Raw genomic sequence first — 13,921 nt, 5'->3', positions numbered from 1 at the left:
AAGTACTAATCCTGTTTAATTCTCTTTATGATCAGTATTTCAGTATTGTATCCAGCATTGGATATGGCAGCTTAGCATTTCAATCTTTTCCTCTAAATAGGTAACTGAGTAAAACCATTTTGAGTGGTGCCTATTTTTCAGACATAGGGGGGTATCCTCAAGTCCTTTTGTCCTAAGGTTTTATTAGGAGCTCTAGGTAGCTAAAATCTTTAGATAAAGTACCTTTAGCTAAATGACTGAATATGGACTCAAGTGCCTATGTTTGCACATCTGGCCCAATGTTTTTGACCAGGTTCCAATTTCAGTCATTATGCCCTTGTGTAGGTGTCAAATTTATAAGCATCTAAATGATTCATAAAGAACCAATCATTTTGTTGATCATGAAAAAACAAGACTCACTCAAAACATCTGTTTTGCATTAATTGTTCCAAAAATAAAGTACTAGTAAGTATGTTGTCCCTTTTGTCTGAAACAAAGGTCTGATCATGACTCATATAAATCAACTGCACATGACCAAAATGAACAGCATATTCATCTTTACTCATTGCTGGAACTGGATTACTATGCAGTGCTGGGGTATATCTTGCCCCTTACAACCAGAGATGTGAAAAGCCTTTGTTTTATTATAGAAACACATGAATAAACAATAGTTTCACTGACAGTTTTGGAGACCAGCACTACTGCCTGGCTTGAAGTACTGGCAACACTGGCTGAGCCTGAAAATAAGTCAGGCCTTCCTTTCACTCTGTCACCTTCTCCTGCTTCCACAGAAGGTCCTTTGGCCTTGATAACATCCTATAAGCAGATGATGTTTTGTTTGATGATTAGAATTCTCATAGGTGTTGACAGAGCACAACTGAAACCGCTGCATTCCATATCAGACAAAAGACCAGACTAGGAAAATGAATTGCATGGCTCTGTGTAGGCATTTGTTATGAGTTTGGAAGACGAGGAGAATCAGCTTTCATCAGAAAACACTGGCTGTCAAGTGAAGATCCTGGAAGTTTAAAGGCAGTCAACACTGATTTGAAACTAGCTGGTATTTTAAGGTACAAAATGTTCTTTTAAGGGAATATATTTTAATTTGAACAAATGTTCTGGGCCATACCTTATGTTGAAGCTACTCCAGATTCACCTTGTTATAACAAAGAAAATATTTTTTAAACTTAGTCAAGTGTTAAAGAATCTATTTTACTTCTGGGCATTGCATAAAGGGTCCGATGCAGCCAATGCTCAGGCACTAACAAACCATGTCAAAGAGTTGTAAGTACTCCTTCTGTATGCAGGAAAGGCAGTGTCTGATCTGTGTTGCATAATGCAGATTTCTGTGAAAGCTTCTCTGCATTAAACAGGTAGAGCACTTTTACAGTTTTTTCACGGTGCTGTGTTTTCTTTTGTGTAGAAAGTAAATGAAGGAAAGTACAGGAGTTATGAGGAGTTCAAAGCAGATGCTCAACTGCTTCTACACAACACGGTGATTTTTTATGGAGGTAAAATACTACATTTACTGCTTGCTTTGTTTCCTTTGTCTTTATTTGTAGGAAACTCACAAGTTCAGGAGGGAACTTGGTATTAGATAGACTTAAGTGTGGATGAGGTCATTTGAGAACCCTTAAAAAACAAAGTAAGCTGTAAGAGGACCTTGCAGGATCTTTTCTGTCCCACCTACTACAGAACTATTCTCCTTCTCTCTGGCTAAACCTCTCAATGGCAATTTGCACCTTTGCCATCATGTTTCTTATGCAGCCTAAGTCAGTCTATACTGTGGATTTTTGCCAATATACATCTGTTGTGCTACGGTAGAAAGAGACTGATCTCTGATGTGGTGTATCAGCAAAAACATGTACTACAGGCACATACTTCTTTTACTTTTGGGCAATATCTGCCTTATTGTGACAGCAAATATAGCTACATCCTCACTAGAAGTGTGCTGCTGGTGCAATGTGTGGAGGTACAGCCATCAAATAGGAAAAACACCACCACCGTGTCCAGAAACTATAGCCAAGTCCTGTAACAAGGTTTTCCATAGCCATTTCAGGAAGGATGTGGTTCCCCCCTGCAGACATGGCCCCCATCAGGGAAGCTGTGGGAGGAGGGCGGGACTAGTCTGTTTGCAGCACCAGGAGATTCAGAATGTGGTTGGTAGGGAGAGATGTGAATATGGTAATAGAGGAATGCACAGGAGTGAAGGGAATCACATAGTGATAAATAGTCTGTGAAGCATTACTCAGAGCAGAGGTACTTCTGTGACTGTACCTGTGTTCCCATTGAGTGGTGATAGCAGAGAGCCATGTTTTAGGACAACTGCAGTGTGTCATTAAGACGCTAGCAGAGAAAGAAACTGGATCCATATTAAAAGCGACTGTGTCTCCCTGCTGCTGCTCCTCAGATGTGTACTTGTATTGTTCAGTGTAAAAGCGGCATTTTTGCATGTAAATATGAAACAGAAAACAAATATGAAACAGAAAACAAATATTGAACTGATTGTTAGAAAATTTTAAATAGAAGGGCTGTCCAAGTGATTAAATTATGTTTTGTATTCTCAAGCACGACAATTATAGTGAAAGTCACAACAATGACAGCTGCAAATCTTCGTGAGCACTGTGATCATACTGTGATTGTTCATACCATCTATTTTTAATTTATAGCGGACAGTGAACAAGCTGATATAGCAAGGATGCTTTACAAAGACACGTGTCATGAAGTAAGTACTACCAAGTAACCAAGATGTAACCAAGATGCTTGATTTTCATTTCAGAATCTAAGAAAATAATTCTTCATATTATAAAAATAAAAAGAGTGTGAAATTTGTTACAATTTTTCTCCAAGCTGTGTAATAGCTGATTCAGAATTCCTCTTTCTTTGGTTTGTTTTTTTTTTTTTCTGGGCAACTAGACTCAAATTTTAAAAAAACTGATATTCAGATTTTAGTTTTGAAAATAATCAAATAATATATAATTGGACTAGAAATAATTGTACTTGATAATATAAATTGAACCTGAGGTGAGATTTCTACTAAATTCTGTAATTGGCACTTTCTCAACATTCAGAGGAGACAAAAAAATAAAGCTAGGGGAACTGGCACACTTTCTCCTTTTGAACAGTTGAATTAATTCTTTCACAATGTACTTTAAATAGTTGATGAATTTTAAGAACTATTCTTTGCATTTCATCTATAATAGATCATTAATGTGTCAATTAGTCTCCTTCCTCTGCCTGGGTTTTCTGAAACATGAATAATGTTTCTGCAGCTTGTCTTTCTTTCATCCTCTCACAGCCCACCTTAGTTTCACACCTCTAGTGTGCATGGACAGAAGTAACTCCACCAAATTAGCAGGCAGGGCTGAAACAATTTACTACTTAAGAGAGAGGGATACAACTAAAGTCACACAAATAGGATTTTTTTGGCTTATTTACCTTTTTTTTCTTTTTCAGCTGGATGAACTGCAGCTTTGCAAGAACTGTTTCTATTTGTCAAATGCGCGACCTGACAATTGGTTCTGCTATCCTTGTGTATGTTGCTGACACAGATTCTTATTTGTTTGCTCTTCTGTATAAAAGCCTGCAGTTTTGGTGTCATTAACGCTCTGAATATTCCATTTCAGTGAGCTTGTTTCAAAAGCGTGGTTAAGACTCTGTAAGCCTAGATATTTTACACAAGTGAAGTGTTGATTGAAGTTCAAAGCTGTAACAATATAGGTTATAAAACTTGGATATCAGCCAGTTACAACAGTTTCACAAGAAAATAAGGAGCTTACAGAAATAAAACTTTGCTCCTAAATGAATCTATAAGTTTAATTTTTAGGCTGTTTAAGATCTCTGTTTTCAGTAGACGGTTATACCATTTTTAGACTTTGATTTTTTTAATTTTTTTTTTACTTTGATCCAAGCAATTTATCTAACAGGGAAATATGTATTGTAAGAAGATAAAAATGAAAATAGCTCTAGACATAAACAGCAAAAATATTCTTAAGATACCAGCATAGTATTACAGCAAAATATTTGTGGGTGATATCAATATAATGTTTCATATCCAATAATAAATACAACATTTTTTCCAGATACCTAATCATGAGTTGGTCTGGGCCAAAATGAAAGGCTTTGGGTTTTGGCCAGCCAAAGTCATGCAGAAAGAGGACAATCAAGTTGATGTTCGCTTTTTTGGCCATCACCACCAAAGGTAATTTTTTAATTTCACGTGCTGCGTTTTATAAACATTACTTAAAAGAATTTATCTCATCTATCATGTTGTAAATTCTGACTTAGTTAGTTGCCAATATTAGAAAGACTGAATACTTGCCATAATTGTTTCAGAAAATTTAAATTTCAGTCTAACACATCCAAAGTGTCCAAATGGCTCAGAGATTCCCTTTCCACAGTTGCCATAGGGATGTTACTTAATGCCATTTTAATTAAAGACAACAAGTGAACTTCAACTGTTTCTTCAAATCAGTGTCAGCCTGCTAATCCAGGCCAAGGTGAAAATTGGACAGAAATGTACTCTTACTACCAGCAGTATTGACTTTGTGCAATTTCTCATCTGAGTAGATGATACACTGCAATTTTGTGTTTTAGTAACATAATATACATCACAAATGTTTGTGTCTCACTGCTGTAACATTGACAGAGCTCCTGCTGTGAGCCAGTTTGCAATTTCAGAGTCACTCTTTACATTGGAAACGTCACTCTTAGAGATCAGCTTTTACTTCCATCTGTAGTCATTTGTTCAGCATTTGGGGAGGGTTATAGTAGTGTTACTACAGCGGATACACTCATTTTGTTTTCTGTTTTATTTATATGCCTATAATGTGAAGAAAGGAGACATTTGGAATGTAATTCATGGTTGTTGGGGAGGTAGTATATTTTGGTGCATCCACAAAGGGCCTAGACAATTCTGTAGCAGGGACCATTTATTTAAATTGCTTTTAGTGTAACTTGCACAGTATATAACGTTTTCACTTGTTAGATCAACTACTAAGAGTTTCTCACAGTCAAAAAGTGGGTAAAGAATCTTTATTTTTTCCGTCTCAATCACAGGATGATTTACCTTGAATTTGTTTGCAAATACAGTTTATCTCATTAGTAATTTTGGCTTTAAGTTCACACTGTTTAAAACTACTTAATACAGTAACCTGACACTTTTCAACTTCTTAAATGTGTGCTGATACAAAAGGCAAAGTACATTTAACTAGAGTGGCATTGCTTAGTTACTGTGCTGGACTGGGGTAAAAGGATGAATTTCTGGGTGATGTAAGTTGGCACTGTTTCTTTGAGTTCAGTGAAATAAAATTTATGTTGCAAGAATTAAGAATCTGTCCACAAACATTTAATTTATTACAGTATTTACTCTATTAGGCAGATGTGCATGGCAGTGACTCTTTTTCTTTAATGTCCAATGTTGCTGGGTGCTTGGTATAACCTTTCAAAATGTCAAGAGCTGCCCATCCAACTCTATGAGGACTCTGAACATATTTAAGAGGACAAGGTAACTTTGGAACCAAGTCACTGGCATGAATTCAGTCCAAAAGAGCATGACAGTCCCCACAAAAGTTCAGTCCTGATAGTCTGGGGCCCAAACTGCAAAGTGTCTCTATTTAAGGTGATAAGTTGGTACATTCCTTGACAGTTTTAGCAAAGAGGTCAAGAGCTAAATTGAATTAGCATATAAACCTCCAGCAAAGATGTTTCTGTCTGACTCAGGGCAATTAGCAAGAGAGCAGGTAGGAGATTTGACTGCTGTTGGTACTGGGGGAGGTTTGTGGCTCATCAAAAATGAGAGAGACTTTCACCCATAGCACCCACAGCTAATGAGTATTTATAATAACAAAAATGTCTGTCAGTAGACATTTTGCTATTAAGCAGTCCTTTTTTTTTTTTTCAAATGTCTTGAATTTAAAAAAAAGTCTGAGTAAAAAGGGATTGTCAGTGATTGGCCACTGTGAAAAACTGCTTTTGAAGTCAGTTTCTCAGGTCAAAAGCCTTCATCTATATTAAATGTTTTTGAACCTGTTCATAATGTGAATTCAAAAGGGCCTGGATCCCCTCTGAAAACATCCAAGATATCACAGTTAACATCCATCGGCTGCACGTGAAACGCAGTATGGGGTGGAAAAAGGCCTGTGATGAGCTGGAACTGCACCAGCGTTTTCTTCGTGAGGGGAGATTCTGGAAATCAAAGAATGAGGATAAAGGGGAAGAGGAGGCAGAGTCAAGTATCTCTTCCACCAGCAATGAGCAGGTGAGTGCTGCTATAATGTTAGCAATCAGCACAATTTATTGATGGGTACAAAGATAGCATATTTTTGATTAATCTACTAATAAATTAGCATTGTGCTCTGTCCACAGGTTTTTGAGGGCAATTCTCCCTATGTTTTGTAGCTCAGTAATAGCAAGAATACAGATTTTCCTCTTTCCTCAGTTTCTTGGATGACCTCTCAGAAGTTTCAAAATATTTGTCTCTTACAGCACCTTGATGAGACAGATCAAGATTTCTAAAGTTAAATAGGAATGTTCGAGTTAAATGTCATGGATATCAGATAGACTGAAACACTGCCTTCTTGGAGTCCCATCAAGGGACAGCCTTGTAGCTGTTCGGGGCTGCCTTTTCACGAGTAGATTCACTTTGTACTGTATTCTCCATTCAGATCCCTGAGTAACACCAACCGTGACATTTTCAGCAAGTCCAACTAAAGTTAGGTGCAAGTGTTGCACTTGAGGACCATGTGACCACCAACTCATTGAAGTGATTAAAAGCAATTCTTCAGAACAAGAAAAATTACATTGCTTTTAACAAAGGCAAAGAGCACAAATGGCCATGATACAAAACTTTGCAGTTCCATGTGGAAATTCCCTTATCACAGCTGAACCTGACTAGTCATTCATTGTTCAAGAGGGTGTTATATATTCACTATTACTGATTTGGCAGTAAGATTTTCATAGCTTGCAGGATGCTTCTCTGTATTTTTGGCAGCCTAGCAACATCTTTCCTTATTTAAAACCACTATCCTCTCTTTAAGTCTGTATTTAAAAAAATCAGCATGTTTTGACCCTCTTCCTTTGTCCTTTTGTCAAACAGGTCTTTCACCCAATTTGGAGCTGAAAACTTAAGGCTTATAAAACTATAGTTGTTTAAGGGGATGCTCCTTATCAAAGTGGATTTAGGGTTTTTTAAGCCTGGTTTGCTTAGCTAACCCTTTATAGAGCTTGTAATTAATGTCTTTGTGCAGTCATGCAACTGTGTGTGATGAAACAGGAAAATGGTCACACATAAAAGATAACAGTGGCATTTTCCCTCTTTTTTTTTTTGAAGTGTCAGTCATAGGGTCTGTGTCCATTTACATATTATCTGTTCCATCTCAGCTTTTACTTCCATCCATCTTTTACTTGGATAATGCTGATACCTATTTTGCTGTTTTCCTGGATACAGGAACATTTATTCTAAAGCATGAAGTTCTGTACCCCTCCAGTTATAATCAAGTCTGCATAATCTTACCATATTTACATATTTACATTCCCTTTATAATCATTGCTGTTTTCTTGCATTGGACAAGATCTGATGTCTAATTTTGGGTCACCGATATCAGAATATTTCAGAAAACAAGTGTTTGAACTTGTGTGTTAAATGAAGGAAGGAATGATTAAGAGTATTTTATCAACTGCATATTGAATGTTAGAACTCATTCATGAATTTTGTGCCTTCATGTAATCAGTCGTCAGTGATAATGTGGAAAGTTTATTGTGTGCACTTCTCATTTAAGAACAGTATTCAACTTTCTATCAGATACATTAAATAATTGTAAATAATCACAAATAAAAGGTGTGCTGGTCATGTTACAGTGAATGCTACTTATATGAACTGGTTTTTGGATTGCTTCAATCTGCTTTTCTTAATGTTCACAGCTGAAGGTTACTCAGGAACCAAGAGCAAAGAAAGGACGACGTAACCAGAGTATGGAACTCAAGAAAGAAGTAAGTAACCTCAATTAAGATGTTTGTAGAGATAGCAAAGTACAAAAAATACTACAAAAATTTTAATAAGCACTCCTTCAATTTCAATCACCTTTTACTGGTTTTACAGTATTAATCTTGTAAGTTCCAGCCCCACAGCTTGGTCCTCCTTGCTAACAAACATAACTGTGCCTTGCACACGCAAGCCACTTGTGTCATCATGGGAATATTCTGTATCATGAATAAATCAAGTCAGCTTACAGCGTTTCTTTCTTTAATGACAAACTCAGGCTACTTAGTAAGTCTATAGACAGCAAAGAATTAGACTGTTAAGTTTATGAAATATCATATCCTCCTTTGTCTGTGGAACTTCCTTGTTTATCCCACGTGCACACGGAAGGATCCGGTAACCAAGGGCTGCATTATTGCACATGTAACACAAGGGGGCAGTTACGGAGAGAGCCATAAATCTGCTTCCGAACTGCCATGGACTTTTTTCCTGGCCTTGTTCCAGCTGCACGTTGAACACTAAGAAAAATGTGCACATGTGCCCCAGTCCTTGCAAGAGGACTCGGGATGCCATTACAGAGGAGGGTTCGGGTACTCTAGCAGCAGAGTTCTCTGGGATGGTGCTGGTGGCTGAAATACAGGCATGACCGTTCCTAGTGCCTGGGCACCTGCCTCCCCATTGTGTCTGATCCCACAGGAGGCACCTTCATCGCTGGAGGCAGCGACACACAGTTTGTGCTGTTCCCTGCAGCAAACAGTTTAGGATGTCTTGTCATTTTTATTGTGTTTTCTGGCAAGCAAATGCAGTAATTTGCTTCTTTTATTTATTGTCTTAACATTTGCCTTCTTAGCTCTGCTCATATTTGGTCAGTGATCCAGAAGTCAGTCAGTCACAGTTATCTCTTAGAGAGTAATTGATTGCAAAAGGGGACACACAGTCAGTCTTTTGATTTGTGTGAGCAGTGCCCCATCAGACAGACAGGCACAAAATCCAGTTCTGAGCAAGGCTGGTGTTACAAGGACTGTGTGCTTTGTCTCTACACTGTAATATGAGCCTTAAAACATCTCAGGTAAAAAATAAAAAATTATTGTTTGTGTCTTCAGAGACTTCAAATATCAATAAGAGTTTTCAGGAATATAACTTTGATCTGTTCTACAGAGCAGGAGGAATTGGTGTTCCAGTGTAATAACACAGGCAGCTAAATTCGTACAGTACATACAGTAACTATGACTTTTTCCTTGATAATTGTGTAATTATATAAAGCTTCTGTGGTCATCCAAGTCTAGTTCTATATTATTGGAAGCAAGACGCAGACGCTCATTAGCCTTTCATCTTCAAAGCACCTTTGAAGTACTAATCAATCTTTGCAGCAGTTCTATGGAATCAGTGGAATATTACAGACTCCAGTGGAGCCTGTTGGGCCAGAGTAAGCCCAAAGTTTGCCAAAACAATTCAGGCACCTTGGCCAGGCAGCTACAGTCTCTTCAGGCAGAATGGTAGGGGGAAAAATTATCTACAGCAAACCTTTAGTAACCTAAAGGGATCTGCAGTGATTCAACATACCCTCTGAGGTTTGTTGTACTTTTCGGGAAGTGAAGCTGATGAGTGTAGCATAATGATGCCATTTGTGTGCTTCCTTTTGGAGAGCCTGACAAAAGAGCCTATCCACTGTCATGCTGGTTTTCCTTAGGGATCCCACATCCCATTAGCACTAAAGGTCTTTAACAGACACCTTTCACATTAATTGCTCTGGCATTAGTCATGAGATATTTTGTCTCAGGGGGAACTCTATAGTTAACAAGTTGACTTGTCTATTTTGATATCTGTATTAACAAGTTTGTTCTTCCTCTGTAGGAGCCAGAACCTGAAACTGAAGCAGTAAGTTCAAGCCAGGAAATTCCCACAATGCCTCAGCCCATTGAAAAAGTTTCAGTCTCAACTCAGACTAAGAAGTTAAGTGCCTCTTCTCCAAAAATGCTGCATCGGAGCACCCAGACCAGTAACGATGGAGTGTGTCAGAACATGTGCCATGACAAATACACCAAAATCTTTAATGATTTCAAGGACAGGATGAAAGCTGATCACAAAAGAGAAACTGAAAGAGTTGTGCGAGAGGCAGTGGAAAAGGTAACACTTGTCAAATACCACCTACACTGTTTCGAGGAGAGGAGAAATGTAGATTTTTTTCACATTCTTTTCTATTTTTGTAACAAACAGCTGTAAGGAGATGAAAAAAATCTTTTCCAAAGAGACCACATAAAAATAGTCTCCATTATTGCTTTTTAGACCATTTCTCTACCAACAGACCTACTTTGAACAGAAAACTCCTGCTTTTTTTTATTCTTTTCCAGTGAAATCAGTTTGTGATCCAAAACTGAAGCTAATTGTCCATTCACGAGTATCTGTTTCCAAAGCCTTTGTCTCCATTGTCAAGTGTGATTCTAAACAATGGCATTGTTTAACTGTTATTCATAAATAATTCTTCTTTGGTCAATCTTCTAACCTAAAGATTGAATAGGATCACTGAAATTTGTTCGAATTTTCTTCACTAATAATAAACTTTTTAAAATTCAGTGTCTAAGCCTGACCTGATCACCTTTGGCTGGAGAGAGCAGGATGATTTAGAAGATGATTTGTCTGACCTCTCTTAAGTACCTGTCTTAAGACAAGATGAATTTCCTTCTGGATGAAGGAGTGTGGAATGAATCTAGGGAGTTTAAGTGTTTACCCTGTAGACTTAAGACAACAAACTTTTAGATACCTGAGCAAGGGCAAAGGAACATCATTAACAATGAATACTAAAAGGTACCTCTTACTGAACTCAGAGATGTTCTATTTTGTATTTTCCATTATGCCCTTGCTGTAGATATACATGCAGTTGTAGATCTGGAAAAGATAAAATCTTTTTCTAAGACAAATTGATAAACTTGTAAACTGATCATTGACAAAATATACATAGAACCTATTTAGCTAGTTTTGTAGATGCCTAGCAGAATAGAAATAGTTACATTTTTATTTTGAACATTTCTTATTTTGTTATAACTCTTAAAAGAGCACTTTTTGTTTTCTAAGTAGAAGAAATCCCTAATTATCTGATCTCTACCCACAACAGTAATAGAGGTTTAAAGAGTAGAGGTTTAAAGAAGATACTTTTATTCCAATAGCTGTCCCTTGACTTGTTTTGCTGACTTTCTTATGGCAGCTGCGTACAGAGATGGAAGAAGAGAAAAGGCAAGCTGTAAATAAAGCTGTGGCCAATGCACAAGGAGAGATGGACAGAAAATGTAAGCAGGTAAAGGAGAAGTGCAAAGAAGAATTTTTAGAAGAAATTAAAAAACTAGCAGGCCAGCACAAGCAACTGATTTCCCAGACCAAGAAGAAGCAGTGGGTAAGTGTCAAAAATTTATCACAAGAGAATAAGTGGAAGTATATAATGCATAGTGCAGGCCAACTGAAGGTGTTTTCGTCCTTACTTTTAACTGCACTGCTCTTTTACTGGTCTTTCAGCTGTCAGACCCTCTCCTTCATATTATTACTTTCAAATTTTCTCTGAATTTAAACTTGACGCTCTGATTACTTTCCATCCTAATTTGGATGGATGTGTCAAAATATTTTTTTCTAAATGCAGTTTTACTCCATGTAAGACATGTTTTGCTTTATGTTCACACTCCTTTGATCTCAAGACCCCAGAGGGTACAATATCTGGCTGCATCAATTTGGATTCCCCTGTTAATAAGGCTGGTAGTGATATCCTTTTGGCTTTTTCCTCTCCTCGTTTTTTCTGCAGCTCTTTTATGTTCTTTTGTATTTCAGACATGACATTCTGAAATATATTTTGCTCCCTTGTTCAGTTGTTAAGCTAAATCTGTAGCATCAACTACAAAAAAAGCATGTTGGTACGCCCTTTAGGAAAGTGAAAATAGACATCCAACTTACCATTCTATTACATGGCACAAACTTTTCTCTGGTTTTGTTTGGATTGTGTCTCGTGTTTTCTTTTCAAGCCAGAAGTGTGTTCTCCCCATAATACTCTGCTGCCAACCAGGAGCAGAGTGCAGGTGGAAATCACTATGCTGAGGAGCTGGGAGCCTGGCACACACACACAGACTTTGCTATTTCTTTTCTAACTTTCAGAGAACAAGGGAATGAAGTCCATAATTCAGAAAGTCACACTGCACTGTGACAGCTGTCTATAAAACACAAGAGGGGTGGGCACAAGGTTGGAGTGCTGCCTTGGCCAGGTGGGGCTGGGAAGGAGCAGGAGCCTCCACGAGGTGGCAGATTGAGCCGAGGGACAGCCTGGTTTGCCTTCTGCTGTAAAAGGGCTGTTTGCTGCTTCTCAGCCTCATTAGTTCCTGTGCTTACACATGAAACCATGGTCCCTGCAGGGAAAACTCTGCTCTGGAGAGGAGCAGAATAAATACTCAGGCGAGACAGTGGGTCACTGACTATCACAGTTACAAGTTTGGTTTTTGGAAAGAGAACAACTACTTCAAATGCCAGAGCTCCTGTAGAGTCTTTATTTCTGTTCCTCATATAGATTTTATTGTGGGTGTTATGATGGTGCAGTGCTTGGGTCTCTGTCAATGAGAAATTTCCTCCCTGTCTACCTGTCTCTGTGGACCAGAAAAGTTATTTATGTCTCCATCTTGAACAAGTTATTGTGTTCAGTGTGTCACAAGCTGCTGTGTCTGCATGTGTGTGCTCGCCTGTGGCTCTGGAGAGGGAAATTGAATTGCCTTTGCCCACTATAGAATACATCAAATTATCTCTCTTCTGTCAGAAGTCAAGAGCCCACATGTGAACTGTTGCCACCATGCAGTGACTTGGGCACAGTAACTTGTTTGTGAGTCTGGACTCTTAGCTCTCACTGCTTTTTAGTGCTTTTGAAGGCAGAATTTACAAAAGAGGCTGATTAGACTTACTTTCATCTGCTCCAACGTCCTTTACCATATCCTTCAGCCTCATCAGAGAGTGCCTCGGTACCACATCACTGCATTTTATTATCATGTGCATAAAGCTTCTTACCAAGCAAGACAATCAAAAATATAAATACCATTTGACAGCCCTGCCCATTTCTGTGGCCTCGAACTATCTGTCAATCACCACCTTAAATGAAGGCATCATACAGGCAGCTGGTTTACATGCGACAGGAGAGGGAGGGTAAGGATAAAGACCTTTGCATTCAAGCTGATGGATTTGCCTGCCAACACACAGCCTTAGGCGGCTGGAGTTGGTCCAATTACACAACTCCCCAGTGACTTTTCCTTCAGTGGTACTAATGACAGTCCCTGGTGTGTAGTACTGCACTTGTATGCTGCTATTATAATGATACCTCCTTACCAAAATCTCATGTAATTAACACACGTACTAAATGAGTTTTGGTGGCTTTTCTTTTTAATTAGAAGTAGAGACCTCTGGTTTTGTGTAATGCAGATGTCTAGGCTTGGGAATACAGCTGCTATTATTCACATTATATTTGTCTTTTTCTCATGTCTTAAAAAAAATCCAGATGGGCTGAAGGGATCAATTTGCTGGTGGTACACAGGGACATGAGAAGATACGTTCACAGCCCTCAGGAGACTAATGAATAGTTAAAGAACAACACTTCCTGTTGCTCTAACTGGTCACAATCCCCTTGGCTTAGTCCAATTTAATTTTTTTGTACCTCCAGAAAATCTGGGTCTAATATACAGATACCTCAAGTAAATAGCAAACAAAAGGAAGAAATTTAAAGGGAGGGATAAAAATCACGAGATTATGCAGCTTGATGGGCTCCAGAACACAGGATGGAGTGCTGGTCTTGACAATGTTTCTGTTTTAGTTTCTCCTAGGTATAATCCTCATTTAAATTGGTGCATAAGTCATTTCTATGGATAGCTTTTAACTTTGTTTCTTTCAAATTTATTTACACACACATTTATGCTAAATCGCAACAGGTGGTTTTTAAGTGAATGAACATTG

The 13,921-nt window shown here is 38.2% G+C and overlaps 1 protein-coding gene across 3 annotated transcripts in view; it reads left to right on the top strand.

The window, feature by feature from the left end:
• Nucleotides 1-13,921, top strand: part of ZMYND11 (zinc finger MYND-type containing 11) — a 105,647-nt gene that overhangs the window by 87,280 nt on the left and 4,446 nt on the right. For all 3 annotated transcript variants that reach the window (XM_051812868.1, XM_051812870.1, XM_051812869.1), the window contains 8 exons: nt 1,403-1,490; nt 2,649-2,704; nt 3,436-3,513; nt 4,062-4,180; nt 6,031-6,238; nt 7,900-7,968; nt 9,812-10,084; nt 11,160-11,345. In XM_051812868.1, the coding sequence (XP_051668828.1) occupies nt 1,403-1,490; nt 2,649-2,704; nt 3,436-3,513; nt 4,062-4,180; nt 6,031-6,238; nt 7,900-7,968; nt 9,812-10,084; nt 11,160-11,345 (1,077 nt within the window). The remainder of the gene's footprint in view (nt 1-1,402; nt 1,491-2,648; nt 2,705-3,435; nt 3,514-4,061; nt 4,181-6,030; nt 6,239-7,899; nt 7,969-9,811; nt 10,085-11,159; nt 11,346-13,921) is intronic.

This window comes from Manacus candei, unplaced genomic scaffold, assembly GCF_025592945.1.
Source record: "Manacus candei isolate 608988 ecotype Guabito, Panama unplaced genomic scaffold, ASM2559294v1 h1tg000089l, whole genome shotgun sequence".
Lineage (NCBI taxonomy): Eukaryota > Metazoa > Chordata > Aves > Passeriformes > Pipridae > Manacus > Manacus candei.
The sequence above is the reverse complement of the archived record's forward strand: the minus strand, read 5'-3'. Positions and strand labels throughout refer to the sequence as shown.